Source organism: Melospiza georgiana, chromosome 9 (genome assembly GCF_028018845.1).
Source record: "Melospiza georgiana isolate bMelGeo1 chromosome 9, bMelGeo1.pri, whole genome shotgun sequence".
Taxonomy (NCBI): domain Eukaryota; kingdom Metazoa; phylum Chordata; class Aves; order Passeriformes; family Passerellidae; genus Melospiza; species Melospiza georgiana.
Window position 1 is genome coordinate 12,539,789 of NC_080438.1, and position 23,462 is coordinate 12,563,250.

The window sequence follows — 23,462 nt, forward strand, 5'->3', positions numbered from 1 at the left end:
TTTTTTCAGTACTCAACAGAGAAGTTAGACTAATACCACAATTGAAACTTTTCTTTTGAGACTCTTCAAACATAATTTCTTGAATTTTCTTTGTATGTGGATTTTAGGTAAATTCAGTTTTGTATGACAACATTCATTCCCAATGTGTTAGCTTGCAACAAACATTGGATATTTGGTTTATGTTTACTAACACAATGATGATCCAATGAGGGAAGAAAATGAAAAATTGCAAGATGTGAAAAAAAAATTTTTAAGTTCACAAGCATTTTCTTGTGAGTATATTTTAAGAAAGAAGAAGTTATGTGCATTCTAGGCTGACTGAGAAAACAAAGATTGATTTAACTACAGAGTTGAGGTTTTTGTATTTGGCACTGTCAGGAGATGAATAGGACGAACTAGTTAACTTTTTTCACATCTGTGGAAATACTTGTTTAAATAGTTGAATATTCACAGGCAGTGAATTTTGAACCTTAAGTTGATTTTTTTGTTGACACGTAAAATGAATAACAGACAATAAATCAGCTATAGTTAATGCCACTATGTAGTTCAGAGATGTGAAGTCAGATTTACCAAGCTCATTTCTCAGCTTTAACACTGAAAGCCATTTAGAACTTGGTCTTCCCAAATGAAGTGGTTATGAGTTTGCCAAGATAAAAACTGTGGAATAGTCCAAGTGACAAAAAAGTCTACTGAAATTTTGTTTCGACTCAAAAAAAAGCCACATTAAAAAAGCCATGGTTTGTAGAGAGTATGAGAATGAGCACCTTAATTTTTCCTAGGATAAAAGACATGCAGTATACTAACTGTTTTCTCTTACTGCCTCTCTTGAAGTGCTTGTCTATTCAGTACTTTGTCTTTTTGCCATGGAGAACTTATATATGATATATTAAGGCTTTTTGTTGGCTTTACATATGTATGCAGGCTTTTTTCTTTGTTTCAACTTGCATCAATATCAGTGTGATAACAGCTCTGGATTTTAATTTTAGATTGTTAGACACTGAGCACAAATGCAATCTTATTGTACTTGGTCTCTAAAGTATAAATTTACATTTTAACTTGGAAATAATGAAAGACTGCAATTCTGCCCACTTAGTCCTTGCAGGCACAGCAGGTACATTTTTCTTTCTCTAACTTGCATGTGAAATTAGTTTAGCTGCTTCCTTATTCCTTGGTATCTGAGAAAGCAGTTATGTGTAATCAGAATATATTTTAATCTTAACAACAGATGATTTTGTGGTAGCAGATTATTAGCAGCTGAATGCTTCTGAAGGTTTTCTGCAAACTTTGAAGATCAGTTCCACTTCTCAGAAGTCACTCATTAAAAGCATGTATTGGAAGTTACAACCAGCAAGATCCTCAGCATTTGGAATTGGTGATTTTCAGTGTGTAGTCAAGCAGTTTGAAAATCCGATAATAAAAAGCACATTGGATGGGATGAACTCTTACATATTTAAAATTAATAATCCTATTAAAATAATATTATGGTGTAGGAGCAATGTGCAATAAGTCAAAGTAGGATGCAGCTACTGCTCTGATTAGACATATGCTTTTGCAAAGAAATTAAAAGCTTTTTTGGAAGCTAGGTGCCATAGAGATTCAAGACAAATAATTCTTCTTGTTGTTTTTCTTTTTTTTTTTTTTAAACTTTGTCAGCTGAACCCGTTGATGTCCTAAAAGCATTAGAATTTCACAATTCTCCAGAAGGAGTAACAAGAACAGCAGGATTTTGCACAAACAGAAGGAATTCAAAAGGATCAGATGTTGCTTACAGGGTTTCCAAAACTGCACAGCTGAGTGCCCCAACAAAGCAGCTGTACCCAGGTAAGATTGGCAGAAGGCTGTTACGTTTGTACATTACCTTGCTGCATATGTTTTTATGTTCTCTAAAGCATAGCATGTAGTCCAACACCAGGAGCACAAAACACTTCTCTTACCCCCAGAGTTGGCCCTGCATATGAATGGCAGGGTGGACTCCATCCACCAAATAATTCAGGTTTTATTGGCTTCAGTTATAAAGCTCTTCATCAAATTCTGTCACTGCTGGAATTGACTTGTAAGTCATATTACCTGTTCTTTCATGATGCTATCTGATGGAAACCTTATTTGGTGGCTTCGGCAAGTCTCTGCCTGTTTCAGTAGTGCTTCCTGGAGTAATGCTGCAGTGGGAGAAATGAGTTGTGGTTAGCCATTGCAAAATCATTCCCAGAAGCAGCATCTGGTAAGAATTACCTTAGAATATCTGGATATTTGGGGGACTAAACAAGGCTAGTTGTGGATAGCTGTGATTACATCTTCTCTCAAATTTCTTTGAAATTAAATAGTCAAATTTTGGGAAAGATTCTTTGGATGTTACAGAGAAATTTTTATTCCATGATTTTGCTATCACTTGTCACTTGCCTCAAACTGTTGAGGAAAATGATAGTAAGAATATTAAACCCAAAATCTTTGAAGATTTAAATTTTTTGTTTTGACACATCCTGTAGAATTAGAATGAGTCATACAGAATACATGGAGATTAGAAATGGCAAAGAAAAATACTTTCTTTTTTTTTGTCCTTTGGAGAAGCAATCATATAGATATCACTCAGATCCAGAAAAGGGTCAAGCATGCTTTGTTTTATAGTAATAATGTGTTCCCAGAGCAACATGAGAAACAGCTATACCCAGTTCAAGAGTGACTTACAAGTTCCCTTAACTCATCACTTATTGCTGATGGAAGAAGATCAAAGCAAAATCCACTACAGATATAATATTTATATTATTTTTCATACACTTCCTTCAGTTTTAATATATCCTCTCAACTAAGTTGAATGGAAAAATTCCTGCTATCCTTTACAGGAGTAAAAAAACCAAAACAATTTTTTGGAGGTGTTTATGGTAATTTATTCCTTTTCAATCTTGTGACACAGGCATTCTCTCTCCCCACCACAAGAAATCTTCACTCTTCAGATTATTCTTAAAGAAATCTGAGTGATTGTGTCTCTTTTTCTTAGTGCTGTGTAGCAGTGGAAAGACTAAAGATATCCAAGATAAGATCAAGCTGTTAGATATAATTTCAGCTAAACAGTACACATTTTAATCTGTCCTATCCTTGCTTTCATCTAACTCCTGTAACTCATCAGGATCTATATCAGGAATATATCCATTATTTCTCCATCTTTTAAAAAATTAAATTTATTTTATTTACCAACTTCCCAACCTGATTTTGCTGACTAGTACCAGAGAGTATTCTTATCTATGGTACAGGTTCTTGTTGAGTGAAATTGTAGTCCACACTTTTAAATTAGATGGTTGCTAAACAGAAGATGGATTTAAAAAAAAAACAGTGAATGTGAAACTACCATGGTTCTTTCATACTCTGTGTTATTACAGGATTTCACAATAGATTTAAAACACCTCTCCTACAAAGATAGGCTGAGAGAGTTGAGCTTGTTCAGCCTGAAGGAGATAAGGCTCTGAGTGTACCCCTTTATGGGGAGTGGGGGTCTTTCAGTAACCTTTAAATACTCTTAAGTCTTTCAGTACTTAAAGGGGCTTATAGAAAACAGGGGTAGGGACTATTTCCATGGGCAGGTAAATAGGACAAGGGGAAACAGCTTTAAAGTATAAGGGGAGAGAGTAGTATTGGATGTTAAGAAGAAATTCTTTATTCAGAGAGTGGTCCAGCACTGGAACAGTTTGCCCACACAAGTTGTGGATGCCCCAACCCTGAAAGTGTTCAAGGCCAGCTTGCGTGGGGCCCTGAACAACCTGGTCTAGTGTGTGGCATTCCCCCATGGCAGGAGGTGACACAAGATGAGTTTAAGGTCACTTTCAACACAAACCATTTTATGATTGTATGATTTTCAAGTTATGTTTTTAAGAACAATTAAGGTTTAGTTTTCAGGAATTAAACTGAGATCAGAAAGAAAAAAAAAAAAGACACAGATAATGTTCCTAATATAATTTTTTATGTACTCATTTTTGAGAATTAGAAAACCCTGCAGTTTGTATGCTGGATCCTATGTGCTTATAGAAAAAATGGAAAAATGGTTTAATCTTTTCTGAATTTATAGCTGTATATATCACTTTGTTTGCAGGTGGAAGTTTTCCAGAAGATTTTTCAATATTAATGACAGTAAAACCTAAAAAGGGTATTCAGTCTTTCCTTTTGTCTATCTACAATGAACAAGGAATTCAGCAAGTAGGTGTTGAAGTTGGTAGATCCCCTGTCTTCTTGTTTGAAGATCAAAATGGAAAACCTGCCCCAGAAGACTATCCTCTTTTCAGAACAGTCAACATTGCTGATGGCAAGTAAGTGGAAAATTTTGAAATTAAGAATGTATTGCAGAACACTGTATATGTGATTATCTTTTTACAAAAGTCTCCTTGAATATTTAAATATGTCAGTAACATCATTTCTAGCTAGTTGGACTGGTGTAGTACAAAATTAGAGAAGCTTTGCAGCAGAATACAGTTCCAGCTCCGAATGGTGCATACAGCTATGAATGAAACAAACCACCTTATCTGCCATTTTTATAAATTAAGGGTGAGGAAATAGTCATAGAAGTTGATCCAACCCAAACTAAACCTACGAATATTCTTCCTGTGCGATACACAAAGAAGCTGTTTCCAAAAAGTCTCAAGGAACAGTCTCACTAAAAAGAAATGTCTGGTCCACTTAAAGGTGGTAGCCAGTATGAAGACAAGTTGACAAGACAGCACAGAATTTCTTCTATCCAGAGCCAAACCAGCAGATAAATAAAATAGTTTGAGATTTCTATATGTAAGGAAATCAGGAAAGAGTAAGGATTTATACCGTACCCTCAGTAAAGGAATGAATCTCAAATACCTGTTGCATTAGTAATGCAGTTGTTAGTTTTTTGTAGCTTTGTAGACAAGCAATCATTCTCTGGGAATGTAATTCCAGTGCTTGTAAAAGGACATTCATTCTTTCAAAGGCTTTTTATTTGCTGTGCAGCAGTCCAAGAGGAGCAACCACAGTCTTCATAGATATACAAAGTAAATTTATTAAAGCAAAAGAAAACAACTCAGCGAGGAAGGGCAAAAATTGAACTGTAATGAAATATGTTTATAAAGCAATGAAGAAGAAAAAAAAAAAAAAAATTAATTGTCTGCTTGGCCTAGTATTACCAGACAATGAAATTATATGATGAAACCTAGACTTGATTCATTTCCCTAGCAGAAGGAGTGATTAAAAAAACCCAGCATTTTTTAATGGACTTTTGATAAATAACAAAGCTCTGACATAAATTTTAATTCAAAAAGTTGATAAACTAGCTGAAATGAAAAAATATAAATGAACTTGGTTTGGTACAATTTCCTACACTGAGACTATACAACTTCTAAATCAACTGGAGTCAATCCTAGGCACAGTGAGCTATGATTTTATGCTTTCAGCTTCTACACACTTTCAAAAGATAAGCCAACAATTTTCTTCTGACTCAGCTGTTTTATGAAGGATCTAGGACAACAATCTTCATCTCAAACTGAGATATATTTAAAAAGTGTGAACAGTGTAATGTGCCTGAGGATGCATGGCCAGTTTGCTTTTATAATGATAGTGTTTAACAGCATTCCAGAGAAAACATGGAATTATAGTTCTGGCTCAGTGATACTGTTTAGCAGTCAGATTCCATTAGCTTCAAGGTGTTCCTTTTGATACACAGACACTCTTTGTAACAATGATCTAAGCTTTCTCTCTGATTTAGGCAACTCTAATACCACAAGGGCCAACTAAAATAATTTGATTCCAGCCTTCCTCTTACCCGTCATTAGTATGACATATTTTACATTTTTTACCCTGGTCTATCAAAGATTCTTTAACCTTTTGCTCCATGGTGGATTGCAGAGTGGTGTACTTTTGTTCTTAAACATTTGTCATAGTAGGGAGGCTCCCAAAATTATTGTAGTCTGTCACAATTACTCATAAAGTCTCATAAAGAACATAGTAGAGTTGGGCAAAACATACAAAATTTTATTCTCAAATGTGTCTAAAGTAAAGTCACTTGTCTGTACTCGTACTCTGAATCAGTTCATTCACTTTTTGGTGAATATTATATAGGCAAGGCTATTGTTGCAGGAATAGTGCCAAGTATTTGTGAATATATTTATCTGGAAAAGTATCTTTGTTGGAACTGTTTGTATGTATTTCTCTATAGCTATGGAATACCTTCAAATATGTAAAAGAACATGGTAAAATTCTGATGGTTGATCACAGAGAAAAAATTGGGAATTGTAAATAATAAATAATAACCTGGTGAGCTATTTATATTTTCTGAGTATATAATAACCTGCTGGGTAAATTATATTTGCATAAGTAATTTGGAAAATCAAACACATTCATAAAAAAAGTCTGCTGTCAGTTTGTTCAATCTATTAAAATGTAAACTGTGTACTGACATCTAATTTCAGTTTGGTGGTGTTCTCTGGTTAAAGCTGCAAAGAACCTCAGCTTGAGCTTCCCCTTACAGAGGATGTTCACAACGAGCTGTGGATTCCTTCTGTGCTGAGGGACAGAGTCTATACAGCAGCTAGTCAAAGCACGTTGTACATTTGTGTATGTATAGGAGAAAGAAATAAAAGGAGACATTTTAAATTTTATCTGTGAACTAGTTGGTGCACCATCTCCTATAAACTGATTTGATAAGAACATGATGACCTAGTTTTAAAAACATAAATTACAGTCAACTTATGTTGGATTTTTTCAATAGGTGGCATCGAGTTGCTATCAGTGTGGAGAAAAAGAGTGTTACAATGATTGTTGACTGTAACAAAAAAACTACAAAACCACTTGACAGAAGTGACAAAGCAGTTGTGGACACCAATGGCATCACTGTCTTTGGAACCAGGATTCTGGATGAAGAAGTTTTTGAGGTACGAATCAATAATGAACAAATGGAACTGAGGTTTTTATTGTTGAGCAAGTTGCTTAATGCAAACCAGAATAATCTTTTAAGTCAAATGCTGGTATAATGTACAAACTTTGATTTATAGAACCTGTTAGAATAGGCTGAAATAAAAGAGAAGTAAAACAGGGAGGAGTACAGTTGGAAGATTTGGTGCATTTTTCTGTCTCTTTTGTTGTATCTGGAAGGGACTTGCTTTTTTTGTCTTTCTGCCTAATATTGAGATACCTGAGGTATTTGGGAGAATTAATCAGGGAAAGCTGTGTAGTATGATACTGAACCATTTTCTTTCTGTATCTCATGAGCATTTGCAGATATATGTGTGTGCTAACAGTATTTGAGAGCAGGGGAGAAGGACCTGGAAAGTTTTCTGTGTAATATGAATCTGTTAAAGTGTTTATCCCACCTATTACTCTTTCCAGTAAATGGAACATACTTTGGCAATAAGGACATATATGTTTCCATCATTTACTGGCCAAGAAGTACATATAGGAAGGGTAAAATGCCTTTAAGGAAGTAAGTAAATGCCAATCATGAGGCCATTCTGGGTAGAATCCTTATGTCAATAATTATTTTTACAGACTAATTATGAAACTTCTTAAATCTGTACTACCGAATTTCCATTATAACATTGTTATACAATGGTTAAAATAAAAAAAATTAAATTAAAAATGAAAAAAAAGAAATTACAGATTGGTAGTTATTTCATCTACAGAACATCTGTGCTCTATAAATGTAACAGTTTTAATCCTAGCTTTAAGCAGAACATATGCTTGAGAAGCTGCATAGGTATCAAGAGGGGAAATAGGAATTTTGAGTGTAGCATTGTAGTATTGTTATCTTTTTTTTCCATGGATATGATGAATTGTGGGCCTTTTGAATACAGAAATTTCTGGGGTGATTTAGTGGATCAAGCAGTATGATATGTTTGGTATATGCAGCCTAATTCACCTATAGTCCCAAATCCAGTTTGCACATCTGAGGAACATTATTTTCTGTTTGAAGATGAATTCCACAGTTGCCTCTGTCTGGGATGTGACAAGGATTTTTTGGTCTCCTCATGGGATAATTACTTTAAATTTTCATTTGTATTTCTTTCTTAGGTGAGAAACCAGCTTCCCCAATATTTGTGTTTGACAATAAACTGTCAAAAACGTGTGCAATGGGAATATGCATAAGTAAAAAAGGATTTGAGAAAAATAAAACTAGGTAGACTAATTTTTTAGTGTTTTCTATGTGATTTTAGATTATAAGAGAAGCTAAAGCAGCAAGGTCTGGCTAGTTCTTGCAAAGTTTGTAACCATTTTTAAAGTTTTCAAGCAGGGAAATGTACAATAGATAAACACTGATGATTGGTTTGTTTCATTCAGTGCAATCGCTAAATAAAAAATCTGCCTGAAGTTTCAGTGGTGCTGAACTAATCATACATACCTGTTTGGAAATAATTTTTTATGATATGTGTGTAAAGGGAGATATTTATTTTATCATTTACCTCAAAAAATGTCGTAGAATGCAATTATTTTTTGGTGCAACTGTTGAAAGAGTCAGTAAAGTTGGATGAAGACATAACTAAGCAAATTGAAATTAGCACTTAAATCAGAATTATCAGATTAATTGATGAAAATCAAAAATAACCCTGGATTTTTTTGAAGTCAAACCCATGTGAAGTCAAAGTGGACACAAGGACATAACTTTACAGAATTTGCTGGAATGAATTAAAATTACTTTTCTCCAAGGGTGTTGCCATTTGTGGAAGGAGGTAAAAGGAAGGTAGTGCTAGCTGGTTCTCTGCCAGATTTTTTTCTGACATCTGGTACACTGACATGGCAAGTCAGTGTTTCAATTCCAGCTGAGACCCACAAAGCCTCCACTAAGAAGGAAGCTTTGGTTTCACAAAAGAAATTGTGCAGCTGTCTGTAAGGTCAATTCAGTGGCTGAATCTTAAGATTCAGTACTGAGAACAGCAACATTTCTACCTTTTTTTAGCCTCACTGTACATTTCTGAATTTCTTCAGTGATTAGGTTTTCTTACTCAACTGAGTGCACCTCTCTTCTCTTTTCTTATTCGGAGAAATTACTTATAGTCTTACAAGGCTCTTCTTGAAACTGGTGGGGGTTTAGATTAAGTCTCAACTCTTACTTAAATTAGAAGCTTGCAATCCTCAATTTTGGGATAGGTTTCTGCTTTCTTTGTTACTGTACAACCACCATGGAATAATTTATACCTATGGTCAATTATCTGAATCTGTATGTAAAAATGTGCATTTTGAAATCAGAATGTACCCCAAAGTTTTAAAAAATACTGGGCCATATACAATTTTAATGAATCATAGAATCATAGAATGCCCTGAGTTGGAAGGCACCCACAAGGATCATTGAGTCCAGCCCCTGGCCCTGCACAGGACACCCCAGGAATCACACCCTGTCCCTGAGGGCATTGTCAAATGCTTCTCGAGCTCTGTCAGGCTGGTGCTGTGACCACTGCCCTGAGGAGCCTGTCCCAGTGCCCATCCACCCCCTAGATGAAGAACCTTTTCCTGATATCCAAGCTAAACCTCCCCTGGCACAGCTCCAGCCCATTCCCTCAGCTCCTGTCACTGTCACCACAGAGAGAGATCAGTGCCTGCCCCTTCTCTTCCTCTCTCAAGGAAGTTGAGAATGCAATGAGGTGTCACCTCTGTGTCCTTTTCTCTAGGGTGAGCAAGCCAAGTGACCTCTGTCCTAAGTCTGGCCAAACAAAACATAATCCAGTTCATGTTGAGTTTGTCTACTGGTTTTTTGCTATCTAAACAGCATTCTTTTTGTTTTATTAACAAGAATTTATCCATCCCTTAGCTACTTGTGCTACAATGTCTAAAGTTTAGTGCTGTTTCCTGAAATCTATCCCTCCTTGACAGGGACATGATTGTGTGTTAAATGTTCTGTTTTTCTTATTCATGGCAGCTCAGAGTGACTTTTGGTGATTTCATGGGTCTCCTTGTTAGTATTTCTGTGTTATGAACCCTGCTGTATCTTGAGACCACAATAGTAAATGAAGATACACATAACACAATGTGTCTTATTTTGTGGGCAGGAAATTCCAGAAGTTATCTAGTCATGACATTAGACTTAACTGTTTAAGACATAAAACTGTTTACTACAGACTTCTCATATGACACGTGCAGCCTTTGTTAGCTTAAATGTAGGAAGCCCTGAAAACAATTACCTTTGCTCAGTGTCAGAAGGATTTAAATTGTATCCATGCATCACAGGGGTCATCTTCTCTTGGGTAGTAGTGATATTTTTCTCATAATAAGCCAATACTTTGGTAGGAACAGGAACAGTGGAGCACTCAGTCTCCTCAAACTAAATGGAAATTTAAAATATGGAAATAATAACCTGTAGATACATATAATGAATTCTTACCCTTCAGTGACCTACTAATTGAGTATGATACTGTTTCATTCTGGTCTTGTACCAATGTGTGCGGCAGAACACAACTGCACCAAGCCCCATTGCATCTCTAAGGCAACTCATTCCCATTGAAAGCAGCTGTATACAACTGAGTCCAAAATGGGTATCATTACATTATTCTGACCTCCTCATGACTTGATTGTATCTTTTGAAAAGCAATACTCTTTCAGTCATATTGCTTTAACATATTTGTATGGATCATTCTTTTAGAAGCTTCAGAACAAATATTGCTCACATTTCCTTTAAAACAATGTTACATCCTAGTGGCTCAAATATTCTTCTTCTTTGTTATAATTGTGTTATTTTAAGTTTCTAATACAAGATTTAACTAAATTAAATTCTTGACCATTTCCATTTCCTTTTCTTTTATTTTTTAACCTCTGTTTTCTAGGCAGTTGTTCTCTGTTCTAATTCTAGCAGTAACACAAGAAGATGTTATAGCCCACTGGCAAATTTTAAGTGCTTACATTTAATGGGTGTGACATGACCTCATGACATAACTTTCCTATGATGATCAATAATTTCAGAGTAAGCATGCTGGGTGTCCAGAGATCAGGTAGATCACTGAAAGAAGGAAAGGGCCAATTGGTGTCCTGAGAACATAATAAATTGCTGCCAAATTCACTGGTTTCGTATATCCAAAACACAAAATATTCTTTGATAAGATTACCACTGGTGCTAAAGCTAAGAGGCATTTTTTTTTAGTTGGGGCTGTCAGAAAGATTCTGGTTTAGCTGTAAAAGCAAGAAAAAAGTTATCTAAAGTGTTTTCTAAATCTAGTGGGCAGTTGTGTGTTTTATGTGAGAAAATTCCAATTTGGAGTTGCCTGCTGCTCATTCCTGAATATAAGTGCTAATCTGAGATTTTATGACATTGTTCTTTGTTAATGTGGAAATCAATATGATGCTAAAAACAAGATAGTGAATTCAGCAAGCACTAAGCATCAGGTGCATACAAATGATGAGAAGCAAATTATAAACCGTGAATGCATCTTAAAATAATAAAATTATGCTGTCTAGAAACTGTATTATTATTAACTGCCAAATTATGAGACCTTCATTTACACTGCTAAGCCCTTGCTCACTGGAGTGAATCTTTTGATATCAGTGGAACTAATTTGCAAATGCTTGTTTTTGAAAGACTGTCACAACATTCCTCAAACTTTTATATGTGTCTTTTGAAATTAATGTCTTCTGTGTTTTCAAACACATATTGCAAGAACAGCTGGTTTGTAAGTGCTTGCTGCAAAGAAGAGAATTCCCAAAATGCAAATGAAAAAAAAAAAAAGAAAAAAAAAAAAGGAAGGAAAAATGAGTAAGATGCTGGTCCATGGCACCTAGTAAAGGAATTTTGAATTGTATCCATTGAAATATGTTTGTAGCTTACGTGTTTTATAAATAATAGGGATCTTTTTATTCTTTGCCAGCTTTAAGGATTTGTCACTCCTCATTTACTACTGTTGGTGTGAACAATCCAAGTTTTTTTATAAGTATTTTATAATAACTTAATAACTAACAGAGTCTTTATGCAGATATTTCTCTATAGACACCTTTTTTCCTTCAAACTCCACACATCAGACCAATACCATAATTTTTTAGGCACTTTGCTGTAAATGAGTATTACAAGACAAAACGTGATGTATAAGAGTCTTATTTAAAGCCCATGAAAGCTTTAACAGTACAGAGTTTATGGATTAAATCCTTGCAGTAATACTTGTTAATAAAGGGTTTAGATTTTGATACTAGGCATTAATCTGTTCTCATGAAAAAAGCAGTAAAACACTTGTGTGCGGGATGGAATTCCTGTTTGAAGGAGTAGGAATAGCTGAGTGAGCAACTGGAGCAGCTGGAGATAGGCTGAGAGTGCCCTGGCAGCAGTGTGGGTGAGCCTGCAGCTGAGGACCTGTCCCTCACATATCTGTGAGCATGGGCAGCCCCAGAGTGCAAGTGCAGATTTTTCAGGGAAAAATGCTTAGAATCAGTGGTTTAGATATCAACACCAAAGTGGACAGCTTGAGCACTGAGAAGTAAAAAGCAAACCAACATCAATACCAACAAAAAGTAAAGCAAAGCAGACAATTTTTTCATATCAGAGGCACCTAATAAAAAATCAGAGTTTCTTACAAAAGCTTTCTATTTGGCTTGTTTGGGTTTACTTTGTTCTTTTCTATCTCAAAGAATGGTGATCTGATGTTTATTAATTTTTTATAGCATTTCCAAACTTATGTTCAATGAACAAAGGTCAATCCAGTTTCCCTTTCTTATTTTTGGAAGCAGGAGGGGGACAGAAGGAGAGGGCAAAGTTCTGGTAATTCATTGGAATTCAAGTTAATTTTCAAGGAATCTTCCCAAAAAATAAAGGAATGGTCATTTAACAAAACTGTCTGTAATTACATTTAAAGTTAACAACCTGGGATCAAAGATTGCTGCATGCTGCATCAGCTTCAGAAGATTTAACAGATAGGATTTATATCACCTCATTTATTATTGTGTCTAATACATTTCAATTTTAAACAAGAGATGTAAATAAGATTTTTAAAATACATGAAAATGTAAGAGATTTGTAGGTCTTTTATCTAGAAAATAGGATGTCCTTGGGCACACGTGCACTCCTGTGTCTATGTACACTTGCTGTTGCATGGGCATTGTAGTAAAATCTAATCTCTCAGCCAAGAATTGCAGTTGACTTTGTGAACAGCTATGTTTGGAAGGTCAAAAATGATAATTGGCATATCAACCTATTTCCTAACCAAGCTGAATTTATCCTTCTATAGGCATGGTGTTCAAAGAATCAAGAAGACATTGATTTCCGTGGAAACTTTGACCTGTGCAGTATTCTGCTTTCACAGTTTATTGCTTTTGCAGTGTTTCAGTCTGGCAGGCTCTAAATATCTTTCTCCAGCTATATAGTACAATGGACCTGGGCTATGGAATATTATATTAAAAGCTCCTGGAATTCCTCAATCCCTCAAATCTTTGCAGGAAGATTAAATGAATTCTGCAGCAGGTTTTTCTAAATTCTATCGTAATGATATCCATGCTGTCTAGACTTTTGTTCTTTAGAGTCTATAGCTGTACTGTCACATAACTAATTAGAGAAAGTTGGCACAAATACCCAGGTTGGGGTATTTGTGCTGATTGCTGCTGATCTGCTGAAAAACTCACTTTGTAATTTCAGGCTTTAGCCACAACATTAAAGTGAAAGATATTGATTTTGTTCTTCTGAGTTGGTTTAGTGCCTAGCACTGCTTTTGTTTTGCTTTTATCACAATTTATGTAAACGTCTTTAAAACTTAATTATCCTTATAAGCACATAAGACGTAGTAATGTTATCCAGTGTGAATCATGAAGATGTATTTTGCTAATTCTAACCATCACACTCTATTTGAAGAAAGCATTTCTGAACTTCAAATATGTAAATTAGTAATTTAAGTAATTGCTGGGGATTTTTTTGTTTTTTGGTTTGTGGTTTTTTCCCTGCAGAGCTTCTGAAGTAATGCTTACCTGCTATTCCCTGGACAAAATAGCTTTCACCTGGCAGGGTTATTGTTTTATTAAAATTCTTGTAAAAGAGATATCCCTAAATGTGCCCCTGAACTGTGTGAGTTTCTTGTGGAACTAGAGAACAACTAGACCATTTAAATTTTACAGACTGGAAGAAAACAGTAATTTCTGCACTGATTTCTTCGTACAGTTCCCTTACAGCCTTCTATGAATTCATACTTTTGCCATTTTAACAATGTGGTCTTGATAGTAGAGGTGTCTTTTTTCAATTATGAACTTTCAATGAGGAACTTTTAGGTAATAAATAGACTATAAATGGACTACTTTATGGTTGTAATTCTCTAATACACCATATCTAGAAAACATTAGTAAGATTACCTAGCTAGAAGGAAAAGAGAATATTTCAAGAAGACAGATATCTAAAACATTTTATTAAGTCAATTAAGGTAATAAGCAGCTATTAGCATTTATTGATATAACAATAATTAGTCAGGCCCTTGATTTATATCATTGAGAAAGTCTGACCCCATATCTAACTGGAAATTTTCTTTGTTCCTATTTCTGCTGTGGAATCTAAGGAAGACTCCAAAAATTTGGAATCACAGGTAGCAATTATTACCACAAGTCTAACTAAAATGATAATTACATGAAGATGTAGCCAAAATTGGAAAGAGAACTTGCTAGTTTACTGCTTTCCTGAAAATTTGGTGTCCATTTCTTTTTTTGCTATTCAACACTGCATTTTTCTAGTGTTGCACTGTTTTCATATCAAAGCTGTTTTTCCAGTGCAGATAACTCACTTTGTGCATTATTGCTTTGAGTTTTTCAGCAAGTCCTGGAATTGTACATACACATAAATTTTCTTATTCCAAGATGTCACTGTGGAATGTCTGTGAGATTCACAAAGGAATTTTCAATGAATGAATTCAGCACACTCTTCTCATTTTTAGCTGGGCTGTTCCTTGTAGTAGAACAGTTGATGTGAGTGAATGTGTGTGCAGTTGTTCCAGCAGGTGTGAGTTCTGCTGATTTGAGCATATTCTCCTTCTAGCCTGGTTCTCCACATTTGCTCTGGCATGCAACAAAGTGTATAGTTCCTCAATCACAACAACTCCTTTTAGAACTCTTGGAGGATTCTGCAAAGAATAACTTATCTGGTGGAGTACCTCTTGGAAGGAATCCTTCTGTACCATGCTTTGACATCAGGTATTAGTGGTTGGCAAGATATTTTATCTTGGCTCAGGCAGCTTTTATCAGATAACCATGAGGCTGATTCAAAAGTCTCTGGTTTTAGTTATGAGCATATCCCTGAAATAAAGAGGAATTAAAATGCTCATAGGCTTTAACTATTTTTATTCCATATTACAATGAATTATTGAACTGTGCATTGCCTTTGTGAGTTATATGTTGACTTTGACGACTTAGTGCCTTTTTCTAGAAAGAATTTAGGATCCAAACTAAATATTAAGATTTAAAATTTACGTCCAAACTGCTTGTATGGTTAATGTTATATAGAATACCTTGCTGGATGTTCTCTTCTGAGCAACTGAGATGTAGCTTTCATCTTTCTTATCTCTAATTAGCATGTTACATTAAATATCTGACAAACCACTGTTTAAAATACACTGTTTTAAGTGTTATCCAGGAAAAAAAAAATTGTTACAAGGCAGAAGGTTATGATTCTCAAAGGTGAGCTAGGCTTTTAGAACATTTTGGGGTAAGTTAAGCTGCAGTTTGTTACGGGTATTAATAGGAAAAGTGGCTGTGTATGTCTGCCTGACACCTCACCAGAGGTGTTCTCTGTGTCTGCCTTCTGCTGCCATCCCACTTACCTCTGACACCAAAGCATGATGGACAACTGGCTCAGCAGAGACCTGGAAGGCTTTTCCTCTATAGCATGCTACATAGCAACTTCCAGCTTTGGAATTGCCTGAGCAGTCTTTGCCTACAGATGTGGTGGTGAAATTTTCAAAGAGAAGGAAGAACTTGTCTATAGACCGTAGGCTTTTGTACTTCCTTTTTTTCTCTATGCACTTTCCAGAGTACTTTAAGGATGCTCAAGTGTATTTGTACATTTTAATCTATTTTTATTTCTCTTTATCCATTTTTGTCTCTCTCTTACTTTCATCACTTTACCCCATGAGATTTCCTTTGTTCCTGAAATTTTCAAACAAGAAAAATGATATGACATATGCATATGTGTTTAGATACCTCAGTATTTTTTACAGGTCAGTTATTGGAATTCTTAATAACCCATAATTCAAAGTTCTCAGGACTTGTGCAGGTAGATCTTTGTGTGCCACATTTATGGCTCCAGGTCATGAAATATGACCAGATTATTTGTAGTTTATTTGCAAGGAACTTTATAAAATTCTATTTTGGTCTCAAAAAGTCAAGCAGTTAAAATCAAAGAATGTGTTTGTAAAGACTGAAGCAATTCTGTGAAAAATATTCAAAAAGAAAGAGTATAAGGTATTTGTCCAACAAATATCTTAGAATTGTAACTAAATCACAATAATGGAATCTACAGTAATACCTTTGGAACTTCATGAGCTGGTATGATTGACCTGATCTGAAAGGAAAACTCTTGAACTATACTTACAGTATAGCCAATGCTTCACGGAACAAAATACTCAGAGAAACAATTTAATTAGCAAAGACAGAAAATAAAAAATAGAAAAGGAAAATGAATAATTTACTGGAATCATTTTTATAGCACGTCTTGAAGGAAAAAGAGGGAAATAAACATTTGGGATTCCAAAAGTAAAATCAATCGGTCCTTCAGTAAACTTCTCACACATTTATAGCCAGTAGCAACGTATGTATTCTGTAAAAATTTATGTATTTTGTGTAGGATTTCTGAGGGCCTCCATCTATGTGGAGCCATGACAGGCAGACAGGCGGGGCTGGGAAATACAGTCAATGGATCAGGAACAGCTTTAACCAATTTAGGCACATTTAAGCCAAGTGGTAACAGCATACCGAGTGCTTCTTGCAAACACACAATCCAACAGAACTCAGTGCCAAAATTCCATGGCATTCAAGACCAGCACAAAGCTCCAGAGTACTGGCTGTATTCCTGGACCTGTGTTCTCTTAGGCTCTCTGACTAAACAGTAGTTTCAGGAGCTGTTTGGGCACGGCTCCCGCTGGCTGGCACTCTGTGGACACGGAGATCTGTCCAGGCACCTCAGCCAGGAATGCTCAGGGCCAAAGAGCAAGACCATGACTTGAACTCAGCAGGGTGAGGACAGAGGTTCTACACATCCACCTTTAGGCCGCTCAGAAGGGTCACTTACCTCTTTTGTCCTACAGTTGCTTATTCTCTCATTTTTTCCTCTGCCTCACTTGGTTTTAATGTGGTTGGTGAAAGAGAAAGGGCAGAGCACTTTGGAAACACTTTGCTGGAGATGGGGGATGCATAGCTCAGGCTGACAGTGACTGTACAAAACCTCTCAAAGCACTCCAGCTCTTGAGGGAGTCATGGAAGAAATCAGAGGGGGAATTTTTCTGTATATGTAGTAGGTTTTGTAAGATGCCCAGATCGGGAAGCCTTAAAGGCTTAAGGAATTTACCTTAAAGGAATTAAGGTAAATAAAGGAGACAGTCCAGAACTGCTGACAGAGAAACAAACTGCTGCATTTGTAGTATTTCTGGAAGCTTAGAAAAAAATATTCTAAATCTAAATTAATCTGAGACACACGTGAGTCTATAAAAGTGAAGTCAGCTTAGAATGCTGTAAAAAGCAGACTTGTAACATATAGCCATTATGTGCTATGAAACTATTTCCTACTTTATGACCGAAAAATTAGTAAAAAAATATAGAATTGGTAAAATTGCAGATCATTACTTGATTTATTTTTTTTCAGTTTCTGGAAATTTATATGGAAGGAATGTTGCAATTATTAGTTTACTATTATTTATTACTATAAATTTACTATTTAAAGCTATTCTCCATTTTTTTAAAATTTTCTAAAGGTTACTGTTATGATAGATGTAAAGTTATTTTGGAAATAGAGAGAATTATGAATTTTCCCACCTGTAGATTTCCATCAGTTATGATATCTTGTCTTTAAAGACGAAACAGGCACAGGTATACTAACAAAGGTATTCATTTGCCCCTCTTTTGTGTGAAACAAAGAAATAAATCCTGCTAGAAGTACATAAATCTTAAAAATCACCCCCTTGTGGGGAAATAGTGAGAGAATGAATTTAATGGGTTTTGACCAAGACCATGTGCCAATTTCCAACAAACTTATTTTTATGTGAGCATAAGAAGCTCCTGGATGAGAAAATTTATAGTGGAAATGTTGGCAGAAATTGACCTAATGCTGCCTAAATGGTACCACTATGTTAAGAAATACACTGGATACCAGACAGCTTTCGGTGGAAAATGATAAACATTCAGAATCTCTGTAGGGGATCTCAGCAGATCCATTTTTATTATCCAGAATAGTGGGTCTCTTTCTGTGATGTTGTTTTTATACATGATATATGGAAATAGAGGCAAAATCAACATTTTTAGCAGTTACATTTTTTCCAACACAATCTATAGTGTGTATTTACACAGTGCTCACCTGATTATATTTTATTCAAATAACTGTCTCTATTTTACTGACTATTTTATTATTTTATTTCATTTTATTTTATTTTATTTTATTTTATTTTATTTTATTTTATTTTATTTTATTTTATTTTATTTTATTTTATTTTATTTTATTTTATTTTATTTTATTTATTTGTCTCCTTTCAGACTACATATGTGATGCAAACTCATAATTATACTGTTGATCACATGCATGCTGAGCTGCATGCTGGTAATAGGAAGTGCCCTGAATTAAATCTTAGGAATTTAGACTGATTCCCAGTGTAGAAGTAAACAAACCATGAAAATCACAGATCAGAACTTACACCTTCTCACTCTCTCCTTTTAATACCAGACATGATTTTAAGCCAGAATTTTTCACCCAGTCCATTTGGTATTAATTTGAATTGTTCTGCCATGTGAACAATAGTTGTTTTCCATAACAGCAGCAGAAATTAAGTAGATATGTTATTTATAACCACAGATGGAAATGTGTAAGCATTATGTGCCTGGTTTTGTTTCTGAATGTGAACTCAGTGCTCCTGATGAACTGTAGACTACCTTTGGTTTTGTTATTTAATCTGCATATGCTTTCCTGCAGGGTGAGATCCAGCAGCTGTTGATTATAGCTGATCCCAGAGCTGCATTTGACTATTGTGAGCATTATAGCCCAGACTGTGACTCCCCAGTGCCCAATGCTGCTCAGGCTCAAGATCCTCGAGTTGATGAGGTGAGTAATCAGTCGTGTATTACTGGATTTATTGCACATTAGTGGCTGTGCTGGAGAAAAATTACCCAAGGAACACTTCCAGCTAAATGGCATGCATTGTTCTAGAGGTGGAGAAATCAGCTTGCAGGAGCGCATTCATTTTTGCTGTCCACTCATTTATGTCAAGCATTCAAAGGAACCTATCACCCTGGTTCCATTTGAACAATCATCATTCTCAGTGAAGTTAAACTGTAATTATTTTTAAAAATTATGGCAGTATGAGTTTGTCTACTCATGCATATTTATTCTTCCTGTGTAGGTTTTTTTTTTTAATTTTACTGATGCTGGATTTCAACAAATGCCACATTTGAAAGACGTGGGAGCTTTGAGTATCCCACAATTGTGAATTTCTCCTGTTAAAAGTGCCCTGTGTTTAAATGAGCTGCATGCACAAATGCATGTGCACACAAAAGTATTTCAGCCAGTTCCACTCACAGGAGGTAAACCAACAAGGACAAAACAGAGTAGGAATTTTTCCCAGAAACATGAAAGATATTTGGAGAAACCATTAGTCACTGTAGACAGTTCTCACAGCCACAAACTGAGTCATTCACCAGGTCAAGATAGGTCCTCAGATTAGACCTCTGAGCCCTTGTATGTACTGCTGTACACATTCTAAGTACTTGCATTGAGCAGTGTAAAGGGAAAAGCTTTTCCAGAATGTAACAATCATAACTGAACTTGGCTCTGGACAGCTTGTATGCACACCATGTGTGATCTGACTGGTTATTACTACTGATTGCTCAAGAGATCAGCATTAAAAACTTCCTGAACTGTTTTTAGATGTCTGCTTTGAGCCTGTTTTGGGACCAAACATTTCCTAAACAAGTGCTAATGTTATTTGTTGTTACTATTTATTCTGACTTAAAATTATGTCAGCAGAGGACTTCCTCCCACATCCATTCCATCTGAGGTGTAGTTCAAGATGTGTCAAGTCACCTACACACAGGCAGAAGACCTTACACTGCATTACAGTGTGTGGGGTCTGGGCTTTTCAGGAGGACTCCAGAGGACCTGCTGTCCATGTGCCTGCATGCCTGGATCTCCATATTCCAAACCAGAACAGATTGAAAGCTTATTGCTGTTAATTTATTCAAAGACAAAAAAAGATAGCAAGACCCAAGGGGTTTTTTTGTAATTAAGTTTCAAAAAAAATTTAATTTTGCTTGGGAATTTTCCTGGGCTTTGCTTTTATTTGCCTGCTCTTGGGTTTAGTGGTTTTTAATGTGTTTTTCAAAGGCCTATTTTCCCTCTTGGTAACCGAGAGTTTGTGGGAGTACCTACAGAGAAAAATATAAAATCAAGGATACTAATTTGCAGTGTAACATTTTAAAATTAATTTGGAAATAAATTGAAGAGCACTTAATGATTAATAAAATGGACAACTGCTGTTTCCATTTATTTCATTTTTTGCTGAGAGAGGTGATTGGATTATTTTACTTAGCTTTCTGACCTAAGACACAATTTTTTTTGTGCTCCTTGTGTCACTTTGCATAAATATTCTTAGTGAAGTCAATAGATCTCTTCAATATGTAATAGTGATCTAAAATAATTGCATCAGCGATGCTACCGATGTGATAAATAGGAAATAGAATAAATGGCAGACTGAATTTATAGAATGATAGAATAGTCTACTGAATAGTAAAAAACCAGCTTGTTGAGGCAGGCTACTTTATAATCTTTTGAGAAGGAGCCTGTCAAATCACACAGATAATTTATTTTAAGGAAATAAATGAAACAAGTTTTATTTAGGTACTGAAAGAATTGGTAGAAGACAGCAGTGTTGATTTTTTGTAAACTGTAATTGCAAAACTAAATAAGATGTTAAAAGAGAAAAATACATTTGCAGCTAGTCTATAAGGAAAATAATTGTTTTAAAATGCTTCATTATATGTTTTGAGGAGATTATAATTTTCATTAGTGATATTGATAGATATTATAGACTTAGACCTCGGCAAAGCTTCTGACTTGTCAACATATAATATTTTCATTTTTTAAAGAAAGGTATTGTATGGTAAAGTACATGACAAAGAGATTTGAATCTGGGTGCCTTATTTCAGAAATTACTATAAATAATGAGCTGTCACTGAATTAAATTTTTAGCAGAGTTTCTTAGTAATTCTGCTAGAAATACAGAAATGTGTATAAAATGGATGGCATTAAAAATTGTCTGTCATGATACTGCAGAGCAGTAAACACTGATGGAGGCACAACTGAAGGCAATGTTACACACATACAAGCCAAAGAAATAACTGCAGGGCAAACATGATGAACTCCGTAGTACATTGCAATAACAGTCTGCATGCATGTGGTAACAGAAGAACCTTTCATCTGCAGCAGATTGTCCCCATCTGGGATACTAATCATGCTGAAAGACAGCATGGAAAGATTATTGTTCAGCTTGATTGGTTTCATGGTTTGATCTTCAGTGTTTTCACACAAACTCTTGTGGTAGGAAGAAGGAAGAGGGAAAACTGGGCAAAAGGCTAGGCAGGATTGTGTCTTCAGAGTCTGGATTAAACCAGCAGAAGCTAAAAATATTTGTTGGGCACTAGCTTCAAAATATGCTGATTGTTAAAGAAGGGTAAAAGTTTTTCCCAAAATAGTACAATGCATGTCTTAGTTTGTGAATAAAAAGAATTCTGATGCAATATTACCTCTGCATGCTGTCACTTGGAACATAGACTGCATCATCACATATGTGGCTCGCTCACTTTATGCAAAGATCCAGGACAAAAAGAAAACGTAGACAAAACGGGGTGGGGGGAGAAGAAAGATCAGTAATTTCAATTAGGAAAATATCTACTACAGTTTGTAGGAAAGAAAGAACAAATTACCAAAATGATGATTCTCTAGATGTCTTCAGGCCAAGGATAGAGACCTTTCTGAAATTTGGGGACATATTATTCATACTTTAGTTGACTCAGTTACAGAGTGACCATAGGAAATTTTGAAGTCTACAAGTTCGCAAGAGTTAGCCAAGATGGTCTAATAGTCCCTTTTGGCATTATGGCTCTGAGCCTTTGAATTATTGCAGTCCAGGATAAGAAACTGATACTTGGCTTAAAGATAAATTATGTGATTTCAGAGCCTATTAATATGTGTTTCCAGCACTGATTACAAAACCCAAAGGAAGTGGCTGACTTTTCATCAGTAAAATAGAAAATTATGTTCTTGAAATTGCATTTGGGAAGATGAATAGGATTTCTCTTAAATTGCACACTTTTTTGGACTCCTGGCAAGCTCACAGCCTAATAAGGCATTCAGTATGAAAAGCTGGATATTTCTAGACCACTAAAGAAGCATCTAGAGAGAAGGATTTACGTAAAAAGATACTGGTTTAAGGGCATAAGTACTTTGTTTAGCTGAATGTAATCCTTATTGCTTTAGGCAATGCTTCTTTCTCCAAAGGAGCAAATAATAAAATATGCAGTGTTTTAGGCTTGGGGGCACTTCTTTCAATAGCAGTGCTGATTTAAACGAGTCATTTTCTGAATTTGTTTCCACCATATGCCCTTGTTCCAGTTCAGCTGGTGGAATTGTCTATTGGAATTTGTTTTGGGAAGGGTCTAAGACTTCATCTAAACTAAAAATAATTACCAACCATAAAATTGGAAAAATATGGAATACCTTGTGGTGAATTTCCATTAAATGAGCCTGAGAGTACATGTCACATCACTGCAGCATCAGAAATAGAAAATTTGCTTTTTAAAATATTTGAGTTTTTCTCAAGGCCTTATGACTTCATTGTGCTCTCAGATATAAATTTACTGGACACTGATTTGTAATCAAATTGTCTTTATCAATTATACCTTAAGTGTTGCATTGAGATTTCCATTTTCTTGTTGCATTTTCTTTTTCTTTTGCATCACATTCAAACTGCAGTCTGGGGGGTCCAACAGAGAGGATTTCAATGCCTACTTTGTACTTACAGGATCTCTTCATGCCTGAATCAAATCCCAAGTTTACCCCAAGCAAAGTTCTGGTAGAATCAAACATCTCTCAGTCAGATTCACAAAAATAGCAGGCTGTGAATAGAGATATAGAACTAGTCAGCCTAGTAAAGGAGGACATATCTTAAATTCAACCCTTGTCTGCAGGCTTACCCAACTGTGCTGTCCTGTTCCCCACGACATTCTTCTCCCTCAGCAAGGTCAACTCCTGCATCCTCACTTTTCCCTTCCTATAATGGGTGAGCTGAGGATTTCAAGATATAAGCTTTGGACCTGATTGGGTCATTATATTT

The 23,462-nt window shown here is 35.5% G+C and overlaps 1 protein-coding gene across 3 annotated transcripts in view; it reads left to right on the forward strand.

Annotated features, from left to right (window-relative positions):
* COL11A1 (collagen type XI alpha 1 chain) overlaps positions 1-23,462 on the forward strand; it is a 125,050-nt gene that overhangs the window by 12,705 nt on the left and 88,883 nt on the right. For all 3 annotated transcript variants that reach the window (XM_058029854.1, XM_058029856.1, XM_058029855.1), the window contains exons 2-5: positions 1,654-1,821; positions 4,079-4,292; positions 6,713-6,875; positions 19,049-19,177. In XM_058029854.1, the coding sequence (XP_057885837.1) occupies positions 1,654-1,821; positions 4,079-4,292; positions 6,713-6,875; positions 19,049-19,177 (674 nt within the window). The remainder of the gene's footprint in view (positions 1-1,653; positions 1,822-4,078; positions 4,293-6,712; positions 6,876-19,048; positions 19,178-23,462) is intronic.